Below are 20900 nucleotides of genomic sequence, written 5' to 3'. Positions count from 1 at the left end.
GAATAGACTTTAAAATTCAAATACAGCAAAATAGTACTAAATATCGTAAATATGTGCAAAAAATAGTAAAAAAAAATGTCGTGTACCTACCGCGATATCAGGGAAGAAAAATATTGTTCGAGTTTGGTTGATCAAAGACAAACCAAAGAAAATATTCGTTTGGTAAAATTGCCGAGCCCTGCCTTTAATCATAATATACTGTCTACAGAATATAAATTCGTATCGAAATACATTTAAATGGCACACACACTTATGACTTGTGCTCAATTGCATTTTGTATAACTCCGGCTATATTGCGTGTCTTTGCGTGTCTTTTTTTTAAATAAAATGTTCATCGGTGTACCTATCGAAATAATGACAATAATAATAATAATTATTATTTTTTTAATAAAATTATTATATTAAAAAAATATTTAGTGGTTGGGTACTAATTCTTCGGCACCCGACGACCGTAGAGTACTCGGTGTACGTGTTTCGACGGTGGCCACCCTGTATAGCGGGATATTTGAATCCCTACCGCTTTCAGCAGTATCCTGTGGAACCGAAGCTCTTCACGCACGTTTCGTTCAGTCGTGCGTGTGTGCGGTATCGTTTTCGTCGTGTGTGTTATTCGTTCTATCGATCGCGATTTTTCTGGATAATTTCGTACTTTCGTGATATTAAAATTCTCGTACAAATCGCGTATAACTCAATGAATTATGATAATGTGTAAAAACTAATACGTTTGTGCGTTTTCCGTATGTTCGGTTGTTCTTAAATTGCGCGATGCGATGCCTCGACGGTATACCTGTAAAAGCATGTCCATGTAGTCGTTGAATTGCAATTTTTTTCACTCGTCTGACTTCAAACGGTAGACGTTAAAGTCGAATAAAGTATGTACCTATCTGTTATAAATTATATTATATATAGTCAATAGTCATATACCTATCTAATATTCACGTGACTGTTACATGGCATCATATGATATGTTATAATCTCGGTTATAATTTAAATTATAAAAATAATAATATTATGTTCACTATATTAATATACAGGTACCTTTATATGTCTTACAATGATTAAACTTGGAGACGTATAGGTCTCCGGCTGGTTTAAAATAAATATTTCCAACATGATATATAATATTAGAAATAATGACGTTTTTACTAACGTGGTGTTTTAATTTTTATATTAAAATATAACTTGTAAGAGGCTTAACACACTACTGAAGCCAACAATCTCAGTAAAAATATAATATCTAATATGAAATAGAATCATATGACAACACACTTTATGTATGTCTAAAGCACATATTAATATATAGGTACCTAACAACCATATTTTTTTTCATACGATTAATGGTGGTGGAGGTTTTTTCATAATTTATTACCTACTAATACTAATAAGCCTATTTTAATTCGTAGGTGGTGTTTGTAGATATAAGTACAATAATAAACTATATTAGTTAGATTGGTACACTGCGAATTGATGGAAAATGAATTAATGACTATTAGGGATTTATGAGAATTTAGAGGGGTACCAACTACCAGTAATTAAAATCTAAGATTCTAATTTTGAATAATAGACAATACCTCAATAATGTTGGTAAACTATATAATTATATAAGATCAAAACAGATTTTCACGATATATTAGCTAGTTAATTTTTAATTAACTCATATGTTTATCTTAGTGTTGACATAATTTATTATGTACCTATAATTTATGCTACTCATCCGTACTACCATAAATTTTTCAATCTGCACTTTTTAAAATCGTACTTTTCACTATTAAATTTATTTACAAACTATTAAAATTTTAATAAATAAAATGTTTGGCCCTCTATACTATATTTAATTTCATAATGTAATTCACTCGATATTTTGTACTTGTCTTATATTTATCAAAGGCGAGAAATGCATTACGAGATCAAAAGAATTGTTAAAAGAATCATATGAATATACAATAATTATTCTTCTAGTCTCAGCTTTTATAAAAAAAAACCTTTCATGTTAAACTACATATAATATATATCATATATTTATGACACCCTAGTAGTATTTTATAACAAATTCTAAGTGCGCTCGAATAAATATCACTTGAGTCGTTTTTATATAGATTTTTTATAAATATTTATTCATTAATTTTTTTTTTTTTATAATATCAGTTTGTTTTAAAGAGCTAAGTTAATACACTCTGATGTAAGAATAAAACAAATGTAAAATAAAGTTTAATAATTATAAATTGTACCTATATTTTTAAAGTATTAAAATAATTTTAATGTTATATGTAGCTGCATAAGTAAATAAGTTCCAAGTACTTAGTAGCTACTAAATACTTATGTGAATTCTACTTATATGTATTTTGAAAATCACTTTTACTTTTTTATTTTGGTAATTTCAATTACATTTTAAAATATACAGTAAATAATTTTAATTTTAAAGTAAAGGAATAAAAACTATTGTAAAATAATTATTAATAAAACTGCTGTGTTAACTATTCATAAGCTCGAAAATTGATAAAATGTTTAAAAAATAAAATTAAAAATGTCCAATATATAACAAGGAAGTATATGTTTATGTAATAAAATCTGGTGATTTTTTTTTATTCTTTTTATAAATCAATGGTACGCGAGGCCTGTAGAATCATATAAACAAATTGCCTGCATACCTACAATGTCAAAATATACAAACATTTTTATAAATAATATATACAATATTACAACTGTAAACTCGTGAGTTCATAAAACAGCTGAAACTAAATCGAATTTCTGAAATACAGTAAATAATTGTACATTTGGTATCTCGGTGTTTTTGTAACATCTACATTAGCATATTATTAGGTACTTACAAATATGTAAAAAATAGTATATTCTACTGAATTAGAAGTTATAAGTTATTACCGAGGTTATTACTATCATCAATTTAAGTATTTAATATTTTTATCATATATCTACCTACTGATAAAAACATTAATAATAATACGTCTTAATATTTTAAATAACTATAATATATATCTATGTTATTTATTTTAAATGTTTTGAATTTAGAATCATAAAATTGAGGCAATGTTAGGTTTCACTGTCATCATGTAAATCTTAAGGCTAATTACAAAACCTAGGCTTTATAGTATTGTTTTTGTGAATTTATACATGCAGGAAATAAAAATAATTCTGGATGCTTACAAACGCTTAGTATGATCCCTTGCAATGTACATATAATCCGCATTCGATTGACTTGACACACACACACACACACACACACACACACACACATATATATATATAAAGAGAGATAGACTATAAGGTATAGAAGACGGATTAGGAAACAAAAATGTAAAAGAACTTTTCAAGAAAAAATTTAAACATATACTTATAAGTTAAAACCAATAACTTACTTGCTCTGTGAAATGTGAAAAATCTAACTCACAAACATATAGAGGTTTATATCTACATTATATATATACATAATACTTATACAAAAATGGTATCGAACATTTTATCATAGTAAGTTAGGTACCCGAAAAATATTTTTAATATAAATATATTTTATGTACTGTTTACCTTAAATACATTAGATTTAAAAATGATCTACTTATATATACGTATAGTTACACTCAGAGAGTAGTAAGAGTTTAACAATATTTAACATAAATTGATAATTGTATTGTATATAATTTGATTTTGAAATTTGGTACAATTATTTAATAAAGTAAATATGTTACAGTATTTTTTTAAGTATTATTTTTTATTATATCTAAATGGCTATGATCAGCTTTACAATTTATTAACTACTAATTTGAGGTAACTATTATTTTTTATTAATATTGAAAAGAGTCAGTTTTTTGGTACAAATTTAAACTCTATTTCAATATATTCTTTAGAATATAGGTCATTTTTATATTATGTTAATGATGTAGCTGATAATAATAAGCACATAATAATATCTATGTATTCTCAATGTGAAAATATTGTAATCTGCTTCTACTTTTTGTGCATTGCAAGTGTGTTCAAGTTCTAAAGTGCAAGAGGTTATTTCACATTCAGTATAATAGCCATGATTACATGCACTGCCATTGAGTCCAATCCCCTGGGTAGAAGGTGCTCCAGCAGCTGTTTGTTTTTACCGACACCCCGTGGTTGTCGTTCGGCACTTGTAATAAATACACGCACTACGCGACAAGTAGTGATATAATTGGAACTAGCGGAAAAGCGGGTAGATGGTAGGTATATAGTACAATGGATCACGTTCCACGCATTGTATGCTGGTCGAGGGGTAAAATTGCATGGCTTAGGTTTTTCGCTTCTATTGTACTTTTCCGGAAAACCGGTGGCAATATATATGCATATAATGATGATTATTGATTAATATAATTCATATTACAAAATAAATCACGAACCATAATATGTTTTACATTATGTGGTTATTAAGATTTAAGTAGTCTATCTTTATGTATGGACAGGTTAGGTATTATTAATATTTAATATAATAATATATATTATTATTTTTTCTCTTATTGTATGTAATTAAAAATAAAAACCCATCTGCTTTGAATGTAAATAACTATGAACGACTTTTTAATGATATTTCCAGGAATCATTTGACGACTCAAAACAGATTTAAAAAAATGTATTCTACAAATAGTTTCTATGAAATTAATTAATATATTTTTATGTAACCATAATTAACACTCTAAACTTAAGAGTTAAAACTACATAAAAAAATAGACAGTGATATTATATTTTATTTGTGGTTTTATGTAATTTCGTGAAATGTTTGAAGATTTAAATATTTTTAATAGTGGGTAGAGTGTTTATATATTATATTATACAGTTAAACCATTAAATCACGTTCTTTACCTATATAGACGTATTAAAGTTAGTTAGTGGTATTGAAGATAATAATTAATAGATGAACAATGATTTGTGTAATTATTATTTACCATTAAAATATAAATTAAATAGGAAAATTGTCTATTGAGGGTAGAAAATATAAATTATAATATTATGAAAGAGAGAGGCTAGATCATATAAATATCACTATCTTTACTTTCGTAAGTACTACCTACATTGCAATGTTTCTTAAAATATTTTTATTTTCAAAAACAAAATACAAAATTTTAATGTTATATTATGTACGATTGCATGGATATCAATTTTGTTTAATCAAAATGGTTTTCAAATTCAACGATTTAGTATAGTATTAAATAATAATACAATATGTATTAGTTTTTATAGATTTGAATGAGGTTTTTTAAATTAGAAATTTGAAAATTGTTATGATTATAAAAATCATAAAGAGGACGTTATACCCACATGTGGAGACAGCTTCCATCTTAGCACATCAAAGCAAATTTGCGTTGAGCAGAATCCATTTTATGATGTTTGTTTTAGGGCATCACACGAGTTTTCATTGATACTTTAATTTTAAAATGAGTTATCATTGTCACTTTTAAATTTGATATTAGGTAAATTAATTCTAATATAAAAGTTGACAGTAATACAGTATATTATAATGGGTTCTGCTGAACTCATATCTACTATATTGTACTTTAGTAAGACAGAAACAACACATGCGGTTAAGACAAAATCTTAACTACCTATATAACATTATTAACCTATGTATATTACCGAAAATAAAATGACCAACAAAGAAAATCAATTTTCTTATGACTGTAATTATTGTTATGTCTTATATGTGACCCCACACGTTTGTTGAGTAATAAGAACAAACTGCAGTAGGCTTGTCATAATTAATTTCATCTTGGAGGATTTATTATGACTTTGTCGGTGCTGGATAGATGTTTATGAGTTATGACAAACTGTTTTTACGCAGATGAAAGGGTTTCGTTTCCCCTCTTAAATATACTCTAAATAAAAATACTATGAACGAATGGCGGTTAGGAAATAAAGAAAAAATTCCTATCGAGGATATTATTATAACTTACCGGTGTATGAATGACTCCAGACGGATTTCGTTCCACAATTAGCTCTGTTTTGCTCAGTAAACACGTTAGCCGCTCTGAAATGTTGCCAAACATAAAATCTTGTATAAACGTTATTGATGTATTTAATGATTATTTTAAATTATCTAAATTATTTTCTTTTATTATAAATAATTAAATGTAAATTATCAATATTCTTTGTTAATATAATATTATATATATATAATAGTTCTATAGGAAATATTTAGTTCCTTTTTTTGAAACTATACTCGATAAAATCTAAATAAAATGTTTTAATGATTTTTTTAAACATAGTCACTTTAATATCTTATTGAATGTTCTGTTTAAAATGTTTGTTTATCAATTATTAATGTATTATTATTTTTTTTTATTTATTAAATATTTCTGCCTATACCTACTCAAAACTTAAATCATGAGAAAACTTGTCTTCAAAAATATTATTATTTAATTACCATACCAATTATATGCATTCAAATAAAAATGACAGAATTTTTTAGTTTTTTGAAATACTAGAGAAATACATCAATAATTTATTATTATTTTTTTTTTGTACATTTAGAGAAAATTTAAATAAAATAAATAATTTTGAACAGTTGTATTTAAAAAAAAAACGTTACACGTAATAGCATATATTATGGATGTTGGTTGTATTGTACTTGTATAAATTATTGCATTTTAAGTTATAACTTATAAAACGTTGCTTAGCCTATTAGTGGCACTTAGTAAAAACTCACGTGAGTGGAATCACTCATCATGATTTATAAATCTGTAGGGGGCTTATCCCCAACCACCTTCAATTTCTCACTAATATTTTACCACTAATATTGCATGATAAGAATAAAATAAAAATTTTATAAAATTAAAATTCTATATTATGTCGTCAAATCGTCATGAATCATAAAATCACTAAGAGTCTGAGCCAATTCGAGTAAATGTGTAACTATTTATATTAAACATATTTTGGCAAGGTACAAGAAAAAATATAATTATTTTAATTTATTGATTTTAATTAAAGAATTAATTAATATATTAGTAGGTATATTATTTGGTATTAATTTTATTTTATCATAAACAAATTAGTTAATTATATATAAATATAGACGGTAAAATACTATAATATAAAATAGTAACGGTTTGTTACTGTTATTTTAGTTAATGAGTAATGACTATTGCAGAATATTATATAGTCCATACATGGTTATCATTTCATCATAATTTTGAAAATAATAGTATCATTATTAGAAAATTTAAAATAATCTTTTCGTTATTTTTATAAATTATTGCAAGTGGTCTATGATTTAACACGATTATTACCTAATTTACATTATATTAATTTGGCCAAATGTAAACTCCTACACTAATAACCTTTTTAAATTTTTACCTGAAAATCAAAGATACTGTAATTTCCTACATAGACATTTTTCCCTTAAAAAAATAGGGTAATATTACTTAAATTCACGGTTTTGAAGTTAAAAAGCTCAAAAAGCTAAAAATGATCATAACTTGAAAACAATAAATATATATATAATATATAAACATATTTATTCGTGAACGTTTTGAAAGATGTATAGACTAAAACATATATTAAAATTAGAATCAGTCGTGTAACACAACGCAGACAGACAAAAACAATTTCAAAATATCAATTTATACTTACTCAAAAAATAAATACACACGAGTAGAAATTTTAACGTTTAGAGTTTATCTCTAAAGTATGCCACAAAAATAAACGTAAATTATTATGACTATTGTTTTATTAAATTTTTTATTATTTTTTTCAAAAAAATGTTGTTTTAAGTTAAATGATTATGACTGTTTTATTATTTTTTTTAAACAATTTTTGTTTTATGTATTAATAATATATTGCAAGACTAATACTTTTTACAGCAATACAAGCTGTATTGATTTTTATTTTAGTTCTTTTTTATCATCTTTTGTAGGAGTCAACACTATCTTTTATAAGAGTTTACCATTCTCATATTAATTTTGATACCTATAAAATATAATTTTTCTGACTTTTGAAAAATGATACTCTTGCCCTCAGAGAAAAATTACCGTGGGTGGAAGTGCGCCCTTATCACCTTCTCCTCAAATTCTGTCATTGGCTTGGCCAATATAGGTACTAGATAGAAAATATATTACTATTTATTTATTTACAACTGTGGTTGTAATTTATTTTATTATTTGCTTTTTTTTCATTTTGTTTCTGTAGATTACTTATACATATCAATTATAAACGTAAACATGACATAATTATTTAAATATAAAGATTACAATCTTCTTGGAAACGTATTAATATGAGTATTGCAATTTGAACCAGAATTTGTTATACCATTTTATTTTTTTTTCACAAAAAAAAACTGTTTGCAATAATTGTTGAATAGTGTATAGTGTATTTTTAATAATATGAAATAAAATACCTTAAAGATTAGAAATTTATACCTAAACAAAAAACAGCTGAAATACTGGAAATTTTATATTTTTATTAAGTAATTCATACTTACAATTTTATTGAATATTTACAAAAATGTATATTTCTAAATATGATACAAGTAATTCTTTTAAATTTTTTTAATCGTTTTTAGCTGTTAATAGTTTGTAACTTTATTTTTTTTATTATTATTTTATGTTAGGTAATACAATTTTCATTTAAAAGTTAAAAAACTTGAACATTTAATACAAGCTACAGAAGTTTAAAAATATTGAAATCGTATAATTTTTTTGTAAGTATTTTAAATATAATTGAGTATTTAAAAGATAAATAACAATTTTTTCAAACAGTTTTAGTTATTTTATTTTAATTAAAAAAATATTAATGTATAAAACTTGAAACTTCACGTGATTGCCATGGACCATTTATTGAACCGTTATGTACTGTATGCTGGTATTGAATTTTAACTTTATAAGTTAAATGTTAATAACATGTAACATACAATATACATTTTACATGTTATAACTACTTATAAGTATATTATTATTATTATAGTATTAAGTATAATATAACTTATAAGTGATGTTCGTGATGGTAAAATTTAGTTCAACATATAACCTACCATTTTATTACTGTTACTAACAAGTAATAGCTAAAGTAATACCGTATCATAAGATATCATTAAAAATATAGGTGGGTGGTTCCATGACACATTGTTTTCACTTAAAGTCGGTTTTTGTAGGCTAACACATCGATTAAAGTGATCTACTCATTAATGATGAGATACGCGATACGCAAAATTTACTACACAACAAAGCAAGTTCTTCAGTTAACTTTATAGTTCATTATTTATTGATATTTTGTACTTAGCTAATACCTACTATCCAGTATATGAATTTTATTATATAGGTCATGTAATATTATATATTATTGAAACGGTTTACCTAGAATTTTGCTTAATTAAATGTATAATATTGTTTATTAATATACATTTTTCAAGCAACTTAAGTAACTAATAATTAAATATTATTTTTTTGAATAACTATATTTTAATATATTCATATATTTTATTCTATTTTGAATTTAAATATTACATACCTTATAAGTTATAGGTATGTAATAAATATACATAAATATTAAATAGTCAGTCAACCAAAGTCATAAGTAATAATTATTATTAATTATTTAGGTATTACTATTGTTTATTGTTTAGTGAAATTTATAAATTTATGACTGGTTATAATTTGGCATTTGCCAACTGAATATTGATAACATGTTTTAATATTATAAATTATAATAAAAGGTAGGTGTAATAAAATTGACATATTCCTTATTAGTACTTTTTAATACATTTGTACGAGTAGGTACATATAAATATTAGTTGTATTGAAATATAGTTCTATAAATCTGAGAGAAACGTTTCGGGATGTTTGTTAAAACACAAACTTCAATCTAACCCTTTTTAACGTTATCGGACGATGAGTAAGTCTATTAGCTTTCTGTCGCTTGCGGATTCGATGAATCCTGCGATTATTTTTAATCAACACAATACGATAAATTACACTGTCAAAAACGGCGTAGGGTCAGCACATGCAAAGAACGGGGGATAAAAACACCCTCTTTCGTTCTACGGTGGGAGCATTTGTATAATGTATAAGCACATAGTGTGTCACCCTCTCCAAAAATTATGTGTCCGATCCGCGAACAATCGTTTGGGTAGAAACTTTTTTCAGGGTCGACACAACAAAGAAAATTGTTATTACAGTACAGAAATATAATAGAACCAATAATTTTTATGTATTATATTTTGATATGTATACAAACATACTGTTTTGATAGAATCAAACAATTATTATTATATGAGTAATCATTGAAATAATAGTTAAAAAGTTTTAATTCGGTTAAATACCATTTTGTACTTATGTGATGAATTTCACACGATGAATAGATACACCATTTACCTATTGTTTTAACCAAATTAACAGCAATGTTAAACGATTTATAGTAATTAACGTAGACGGTGTTTTTTGGACTATATATCGCGTTCACTTATCATAGCTTAATAGAATGTAAATAGTTTTATTCATATAGGCAAATCATAAATAGTGGCTATCAATAATACTGAAAAAAACAAATAAAATTGATTTGTATGATATTATTAAATTATTTAAAATTATTTAAAAATATTTTTAATATATTTTTTTTTTTTTTGATTAAAGTTTATTTTTTAGAAGTTATATTATAAAACGAATAATACCAATTTTGAAATGATAAAATATGCGATATCAGGAAGTATAGTTGATTAAAAAGGAACAAACTCATCGAATCGTGAAAAGGGAAATAAGTCTTCTCTATTGTTGTTTTGACAATCGCTGTAACTGACATATTATACTTTTACCATTGTGGTATCATTTACATGAACTCTGATATCAGTCCAAATAGGTTTCTTCATTGTATTTTTCCAGTAGTATAGAAAACATGGGTTATGGATCATAATGTCACATTTTTATTTTTATAAAAAGCCCTAAATATTCTTATATTTTAATTTTGACATTTATATTTTTCCCTTTCTCCCGAAATAATCATTCTGTTAGATACCTAAGTAAATTTATTTATATCAGTAGTTATTATTTGTATGACTACAGTATGGCAAACATTAACAAAAGTATAATGAATTTTTAAATGTGTAAAGCCTTAAGGATACCAAAGATACATCGCTATAACGTATTTACCTATACGTTTTTATACCTAGACATAGGTATCTGGTACATTATACTAATCATTGATCATTGATGATATATTAAAAATGTTATGTAACAGAAGTGCATATTATAAATCCTCAAAGAAAAATTGTGAAATAAATATTTTCATAGATTTTATTATTTTCAGAGATTAAATATTTTATTTTATTTTTCAGATGGCTACTGTGGAAATAACGGCTTATGGGAGGCCACCAAGTGGTGGAGGCATGGCGACAATAATAGATGGACGCAATCAACGGCTTAAAATTGGAAAAACAATTAGAAGAAAATCACCAATACCAGTTCTTCCACCTAGAATTCCTACACCTATGCCAAAACCACCGAAAGATAGGTAGGTTCTAGTTAGTACTGGTTGAATGTATTATATATAATTGTAGGTATTACAATTTACAAATTTAAAAATAAATTTAATTTATATCTATCGGCTATCGGCTATCAATTACTATGTGGTAATTTTACTATACCTATACCTAAGCCTCAACAATGACTAGTTATGAGATAAAGTATAAAATATAAATCATCACTGAATTGAAATTGGTTGGATCCAGTTAAACAATTATCTTTAAAAGTTGAAAAAAAATGAAAAAATAACTTTTTCTTTTTTAATAGTATAAAATATAAAATATGACTTTGTAGGTACCCATATAAATATATGGCCAATCGTAGATACAAGTTATTACATAATGTTTATTTATTAATTATTAAATAACTGGTGCCTAAGTGTCTGGTAAAAAAAAAAATGAAATGTCGATATTATATGTAGCACAGTATTGAATTGTTTTATAATTAAAATAGTTTTTAAAATGTGCAGTCCATATTTATACAGTTTCAAAAATTACTTATAAGTCCTCTTTAAGGTTAATCACCATAAAAGGCCTTGGGCCATAAGACTTGAGATTTTTCAGCGTACATTAATAATATTATAATTGTTACTTATTAAATATTGTGCATAAAACAAAATACACTAATTAATCTTAATTCTTAATATGAATAAAACAATTTATTCGAAGAAAAAGTAAAGACCTTGAGCATAAAATACTTTATACTTTTAAATTAAGACGAAATTATCTTAAATGATTTGAAAACATAACAAAATCTAGACTGTTTGTTTGTCAAAAAGGTACGAGTACACTGAAAAATCATAAATTTATAACATAGGTAAATATATTACTATATGAGTAGTTAGTAGTATGTGGGCATGTTTTCATGTAACGCTTAGTACAAAAAAGTGACTTCGTTTAAAACATTTTTAATTTAAATAAAATAAAAAAATTGATAGTTAACTATTATTACAAAATGAACTAAAATATGTTAATGGTCTAATCAGTGGCATATCTAGGGGAATTTGGGGGTTATACTCCCCCCCCCGAAATGTCTTAAAAAAATACTAATAATTTGAAAAAATAATAAATTAGTGCTTAGTAATTTTTTTTATAATAACCAACCCCCCCTCCCCTTGGAAAAAAACTAACTGGATACACCACTGATTATGCCAATATGTGTATAGATAATTATATAGAAATATAGATCATATTATTATGATGGAGTTAAAATTTGGGTTTTCACTAAATTATTCTAATAAAAAACTATATTAACACTTTCAATCAGTTTTTCTTTGTAAAATAACTACTGCTTCTTGGTTATTCCTATCATATTTTACATAAGATTTTTTTGTTTGTATCGTGGCCAGGGAGGGGAATATGAGTTCTCATGCTGCCTCTCAGCTCCCTGGTCATATCATTTATTGATCGACAAAAAATCAATAGTATCATTTACCAATCAAAAGTCAATAACAATAAATACATTATTTACAATAAGTAGGGGGCCTCTAACCGCCCTAAGGATGATCATTAAGCCCACATTGTTAACTTAACTAAGGATTGGTTCTTCAGTCCAACTAGTCTGCTTCAGTCTTCTCCTCTCCAGGTTCTCCTTTTGGCTCACGATAGCCTTGACCATATCCGGGAACAGGGACCAATTCTTCGAAATTGTCGACAGCACCCTGCTCTGCTGATGTCCATACAAGGATAGTTCATCTAGCTCGGGATTATACAGGAAATCCATGACGTCCTCCGGATGGGGAGGTCTACTAAGAGATCGAGATATCTCCTGTCTAGCTTTAACCTAGAAGGGAACGACGAAGATGGTGTGCTTAGCTTTGAGGTCGGGTCATAAGGATACTTACCTACCTATATATTATATTATAGTCTCAATATTATACTGCCGATATTCTATCTAAATCCCACTACATGTTTGGTTTTATTCCGCTTTATTTTTCTACTCAAATCCATTAATATTACAAGTCAATAATATATTGTTATTACAGACAAGCCTTCTCACTGTTTTTTTGATTTAAAACTATAAACTAAAATAACTTCAAATTAGGGTCGTTATTAGCTATTGCCGATTAATTTCTCTTCATACAGTTATGTATATCTATATTTATCTATTTCTACCAAACTGCACAAATAACAACTCAAGGGTTGTAAATGTTATTTTGTATTTAAATTGAAATAATTTCGTTAGATATAGTATTAATTGAAAAATGATTTACCTATTTATTATTTTTTATTTTTACAGTTCGTCAAAACTAAAAATTGCTAAATACGAAAAAACATATCAATCTTCTTTAGCGGCTCGGATGTTATTATTTACAGCTGATTCTGAAAAAGAGAATGGGAATCGTATAGTAAATAAGGTAATGAATTTTATAAATTTGATATCCCTTATAATATTGTAATATAGGTTATGAATATTACATTTTTAGGTATTTAGTTGTGTTTTAAATTTGTTTAAGCTTATTCAATTTTGTTATATTTTACAAATTGTTATTTTTACGATGTTTTAATTTTAAAATTAATTATGACCATTTTTAAATATTATTTTTTTTTATACAATATAGGTACTCATAACTTACTTAAAAATTAAAATACCATAAAAAACCAACGAAAGAACACAGACTATGTTCTCACATTTAAGTTTAATAATACGTCATTTCACTCTAATATTTAAGTTTAAACACATAAAATTGGAACTGCTGAATGTTTATTTTGGAATGGTAGGTACCTATGAGTTAGTAAGATACAAATAACACATGCTTGCACTACTTTTAGGAATTCTATACAAGACAATTTATGTAATAATCTGTTCGTTAGATAGCGTTCGAGTAGTAATGTATTCTAATGCCCGTTAGATGGCGTATAGTGATTCAGATTTTGTTAGTAGAGCTCTCCTACTTCTTATTAATTTTATCTTTCAAACTTTCTGAGTTGTTAATTAATTATTGTGTATTATCTGAACTCTGAATGATATAATTTTAATAAAAACCAATGATATTTTTTTATATAATTTTATTAATAAGTATTAATATTTTTGGTAAGTAATTATATAATATTATAATACTATCGCAGAGTTCTATAATTTGAAGAAGTTCTATCACTTGTTAAAGAAGTTCTGTACTGAATTGTAAAAATAATAAACTTAAAAATACACAAGTTTTAGCAAAATCATTTGAATTGTTTAACATTGTTCTCAAGTGTTTTATAGGTACTCTTATCTAAATTTAGTTAAGAATTTATTTATTTTGATATAGGTACATGCGTTATACAATTTATTGATATAGAATGTTGCCACTGGCGTGTATAAAACTTTTTTGCACATTTGCTCAAGCATAATTTTCTTATATGAAATTAATTTTCCTACTATACAGAAATGGATAGGTATATTCACCAATCGAGAACTTTCCAGACGTACTAGCCTGCATGTTGTTTTTTTTATAAATAGTATATTATGATAAATTTTTTTTTTTTAAATCAAATTTTATGTGTAGGTATCTATAATTACAATATCATGTACCTTCCTACTTTCAATTTGACCAAATTAAACAATTATAAATAGACAACTTAAACAATTGATGAAAAGTGGGTAAAATGTAGGTTTTTACTTAACTAATTAGTTAATGTTAACTTTCTAAAGTTTACAAACTAAATGCTTAAATAGTTTATTAACTAAATGACTTATCTATTGTCATAACTTTATTTTTGTAATTTAATTTGAAAAATAAAGTACACATAATGAATGAATCAATAAACATTATTGTATACCTAATCAATATGTTCATCGCTTCCATAGAATCTAAAAGGTTATTGTAGGAATCTTAGTTTTATTTTATGGGACGAAAAATATCACTAATTTGCGGCAAATATTCTTAATATTAGTTTTAAGTAAACAAATTCACCAAACTAACCATTCTCATACTGGATAGATACGTAAAAACTATGAATGTTGTACTATAATAGTACTATAATAAAATTATTGTTATTTAAATTAAGGTCAGTGTTTAATGCTGTAATGAGTATAGGTATAGGCGGTATAGCATTAGCTTATATATATGATAGCATATCGGTTTGAATAATGTTCATATAGGCCCCAAGTTAGTATCGTTGATGTTCTGAAGTTTTATCAAAGTCATCAATACTTTTTAGTTTTATTGTTATTCCTAAAATAATTTAAGAGTTAAGACCTAAGTAATTATTGTTAATTGTTTATACCCACATTAGCCATATTTGTTATTTTATATTAGGTATTAATATTTCTATTAAAGTAAAGTACTAGTTTTATGGTATAGATTCAATAAAGTATTTTTATTTTTTAATTTGCTATAAAAATAATATTTAAAAGAGTATGTATTATCTTTGGTATACAATTAAAAAGAAAAAATAGAGTTGAACAATTTTTTGAAATACCTAACTATGTAGAGAAGTGGCAGCAAAGTCGACTCAAGTTGTTTTTTCAGTCAAAACAATTATACGAATGGAACATTTTCCGATGCGTTGCGTGCTGTGGCATGGTGGTGTAATAACGCGTTGTATGCATTCTTGATTATTAAAAGGACCAACGGTTTGGACACTCGTAAAAGTTTACGATGTCTAGTAGAGGATATAAGAAGGAAGGGTAAAATACAAAGGGTACAAAGAGCAATTTCGTTGTGTTTAGTCTTTATAGCATCATTTTTTTATGGTCAAACTAAGAGAAATTCTTACCTGGCACACGATGAGTTTTTTTTTTGTTTGGATACACAATTTTTTTGCCAATAAAATTGACATTTACTGTTTTAAATACAAGATAGTTATAAACGATAACGAGTGTCTATAACGGAGATGACTCAGCTATATGTTATTGAGAGGGTGTGACGGTATATCACCTAAATCCTGTCATCGGCGATAAAAACAGATCTCACGGTGTTTCCCCTATATCACCCTCTAGTTGGTGTAGTTAAATAAATTATCTCCAGATTTATATAATATATACAAGAGGGCGGCTCAGTTACACAGCATATTTATATATATATACATATAAGCGATCATACCCTCAAAATAAAAGTCATAAATATTCGGTACTTTTCAAAATTTTAGCACAAATCCAATTAGGACGAATCACTTTTTAAATCTTAATATACTTTCAATAATCATATAATAATATATTATACCTAAATATTTATAGCTATTAGTTTATAATATACATATATAAACTTATGTTTTTAATATTTAATTAGCAAATTTATGGTTAATTTCATTATTAATTTGAATATAACTAGTGTATTTTACATGAAATAGGTAATATTTTTATGATTTTATTATATTCAATCTTTGAATTAATATTTTGTTATTATTGATAATTACAACATCATAAACATAAATATTTTGAATATCATGTAATTTGATGTTAGTGCATAATAATTTTTGCAATTATGTAAACAAGAAGGTTTTCAATGTTAAACCACAGAGGGGGGACTACTTCTGTGATAAACTTATATGATCTAAAACTATATTATAATATGCTAAAATTGCTTCAGATTAGTTTAGGTTGTATAATATTTTTCGTATATTTTATTTAAATAAACACTCAAAAGTTGATTGTATTATACAATTTTATTAATATGACCCTATTATGATTCTATGATGGATTTGTAAACAGCCCGGTTTTAATTTATATTTAAGTATTAAACTAAAACACCCCCCCCTCCCATTTATTCCTGGTTACACGCTTGGTTTTTTTGTAGTGTTAGTATAAATAATAAATATATAATGTTTTTAGTTTTTGGTGTAGTTATTAAAATTTTTACTTAATATTAACTTAATCATTGTCGCACGCAAATAAATATCATGTGAACGCTATAACGCTAGGGACAGTGATTTAAATTTATGCTACCTAATAAGATAAGAATTCATTAAATTGTAGAAAAAAGTAATTTTTTAATAGAGTGTGTTTGTTAAAAATCGTTATTAAATATATGGTTTTTATTTTCCATTTTATACATAGTTCATAATTTCAGCCTTCAAGTCCTGAAATATAATCATTTTTATTTAATATATAAACAGTAATATTTAGCAACTTTCAATAATCAACAGAAAATAAAATTCGGTATTCTTGAATTACGATTTTGATTAGAATAATTTTAGACACATATTATACTATTATTTTACACTGCTTACATTACATTTTACATACCTTTTGTGAAGAAACAAAATAACGATTAATAATATATGTGTCCTTGAGTACAATTTCTATATTCTATCGATAAATTCGAGAAACTAAAGCAATGAGTTAAATCGTTAAATTTAATTATTTGATTGAACTCGTTATTTATAAGTAAATCAAAATACGAATTTATTATTTATTATTCAAATGCGTCCAAAGTGACTTATTAGGTATTCTGATAGTAAAAGCGTCATTACAAATATATAGCTAATTTTTTCCTTCCTTTTCCAAACGATTGTCTTTAGTATTCCTTACATGTTGTTCCGGTTTCTCCCCATACATGCTACCATACTGGTCAGTCACATTAAGTCGTCCTGTAGAAATATCTTCGAAAACCATTTGCAGCCATGCAATTTCCCAACTCAACCGACGGCGATTTTTATTCTTTTTCTTTTTATCCTAGTGAAGGTTCTTATACGTGCATGGAATATTCAACAACATTTTCAACGTAATTGTTTTTTAACGATGTCAACACATTTCTAGCATAATCTGTTGGAAAGGAAAATGTTGAATATTATTTGTTTAGAAATAAAAATTATTTTAGGGTGTTTAATAAAAATAAAAATATGAACTGTTGATTATTTTATTAGTTCTTAACCGATGATAATTATTTTCACATTTCATGAATGGAATAGTTTGAGTTTTTTTTTACATATAATTTGGCTTATTTATGTTTATTATAGTTAAACGTCGCATTTATAAGTGAATTATTTTAAGTCATTATAATATTCTCTCTTTTTTTATTGAGATTAAGTGTTATAATAATTTTAGGATATAACTAAGTAAATCGATTAATGATCATGTTACCATTAAAAGTAATTTATTATGCAGTATATTATTATAATAAATGAATAAATTACTTAAAAGGTATTTCTTAAAATCGTAATTTTTTTAAAAAACGTCAGATTTAATTAGTTAAATACTTAAATTTTATACTTAAAATATTTATTTATACATTTATTTTTATTTTTACTTAAATGAATTTAAAGACTAGGTTTTAAATACATTCTTCTTTCTTTCCATGCTTCAGTATAAGTCATCAATAGTATTTATATGCATTGTACGTTTTCGTATTTTAAAAACGATTAAGTGTGATTTCAATTAAATATTTAAATCATTAGATTTTATAAATAATATTGATTATTGTGTATTGGATAATTTAAAGTTTTAAATATTAAACATTAAGCGGTCAGCTTTTTTCAATTAAGTTGAATTATAGGTTGAATTAAGTTTACGTATACATTTTTATGTATGTAATTCATTTATATAATCGGAAAAATACGACTAGCTTTTACGATTTCATAGTTTTTAGTTTTTTACTATTGAATACAGTTTATTAATAAACTAATTTTCATTAAAAATTTGTTGGGCTGAATTTTTAGCTTTTAACAGCTATTAAAAATGTCAGTGATTTTTTATATTTTTATGTATTATATGAAATATGTATTGTCTATACTCATGGATATTATGGAGTTAATACAAGAAAGTAAATAATTATAATGTAATAATTATTATAACTTATAAATTAATTAAGTTTAATATGTTATATTGTCTAAACTGTGACTAAAATATGTTTATCTACATAAAATAAAAATTGGACTATTTAAAAATATATATAATATAGAAACCAGGGAAACTAAAAATTGAGATTAATTCTGGTTTTGGTATCGCATATTTGGACATGATTATTATTGCATTTCCAAAATGTTAACTGCAGTTGAGATTGTAATATATCATAAATCATAATGCATGAAAACTTCTCTTGTGTAGGTATATTTATTGAATAGAATTTGGAATTGGGCACATGCGCTGCAGTATTGATGTTTACTTCTTATACAATTGCTTCTAATAATAGAGAGTGTGGACTTCAAATAAAAAAAGCCAAACCACAACGATCCGCTTTAATCAAAGTTTCTTCAATGTCCCCACAATAGTAAAGCAACCTTCCTCCCTATAGCACTTGGGAGTATTTTTTAGGGAGGGTTGTTTTTTTTTTAATTCGTCTGCATATACAATAATTTTCTTTTGGATGTAGCTTAGACCCTTTTTTATGTATACATTTTCTTTTTTATTATAGGGTGTTGACTTCAATCAACCCTTGATTTATTTTTGACTATGTCTGCAATCATTAATTTAAAAAAAACTGACGAAGCATGAAGTATTAATTATTTTATTTTACGATTTGAACCAGATTGAATTTTTCCAGTTTTGATTAATCTTGAACTTATGCGATTTGTTTCTTATTTAGGGTGTCTAAGGAAACTGCTTAATGTAGGTAGTATTAAACATTATTTTTAATAATAATATATATAATAAGATACAGTTATTTATGCATAACATGTAACATGTATATTGTATATCATACCTACGCAGAATTTCTCGAGAATATAAAATTAACTTGGGTAGGTATTATGTAAAACTAATTAAATGTGTTTGTGTAAATTAATTAATTTTATTCAGTATACCTAATCAATAGTTCAAAAATTAAGTATTAACGAAGTATTTATATTCAATGCGTGTATGTACTATAATAGGATTGGTAAGTTTTAAATTTATTTATAATGTTTTATAATTGATTCGTGTTTTAAAATAATATCGACTGACGACTATGTTAACACATTGTTGAACTGTTTAATGGACAATCACTTTAATTGCATTTTAAATAGGTACTTATTTTAATGTATGATAGAAAAGTAATTTAGATCGTATTAAAATAATTACAAATATTTAAATAATGTAAAGTTATGGTTTAATTTTGTATTGTGTTTTTACGTTTAACTTGACGAAGTCCAAGATTTGATTTTAAAGTTAGTATAATTAATGATTTCTGTTTGGTGTTTTAAACGTAGGTAGCTAAGTTTACCTATTTTACCATTTAATTTCCGTAAATACGAAATTACTTACACTAGACTACTCGGGCAACCGGACCCTACACGTTCATAATATTCTAATAATTGATATTGTACCCAGCGCTGCAGTTATGCGTGAACATATGATTATAACATCAACTATGACTTTATCTAAATATATTTTTTACCATTCATTGCTCTCGTCAAATATTTTATACTGCAAGGTGTGGGTCAAAGTCTAAACCTTCAAATAAGTTAGCCTGACATTGAGGCTTGGCTTCATCACTCCGAATAGTCGTCAAACAATTTACTCTGACAATTTAATGAACTAACACTTCTTTGGTCCACTTTATATATAAATATATAATATATATAT

General features: G+C 25.5%; 1 protein-coding gene across 4 annotated transcripts in view; it reads left to right on the top strand.

Annotated features, from left to right (window-relative positions):
• Positions 1 to 567: 567 nt before the first annotated feature.
• LOC114119109 (kinesin-like protein CG14535) overlaps positions 568 to 20900 on the top strand; it is a 159202-nt gene continuing 138869 nt past the window's right edge. For all 4 annotated transcript variants that reach the window (XM_050199374.1, XM_050199376.1, XM_050199375.1 and 1 more), the window contains exons 1-3: positions 568 to 872; positions 11291 to 11466; positions 13716 to 13833. In XM_050199374.1, coding sequence (XP_050055331.1) covers positions 11291 to 11466; positions 13716 to 13833 — 294 coding nt within the window. In that variant the 5' untranslated portion in view covers positions 568 to 872. The remainder of the gene's footprint in view (positions 873 to 11290; positions 11467 to 13715; positions 13834 to 20900) is intronic.

The sequence above is a fragment of the Aphis gossypii genome, chromosome 2 (assembly GCF_020184175.1).
Source record: "Aphis gossypii isolate Hap1 chromosome 2, ASM2018417v2, whole genome shotgun sequence".
Taxonomy (NCBI): domain Eukaryota; kingdom Metazoa; phylum Arthropoda; class Insecta; order Hemiptera; family Aphididae; genus Aphis; species Aphis gossypii.
The sequence above is the reverse complement of the archived record's forward strand: the minus strand, read 5'-3'. Positions and strand labels throughout refer to the sequence as shown.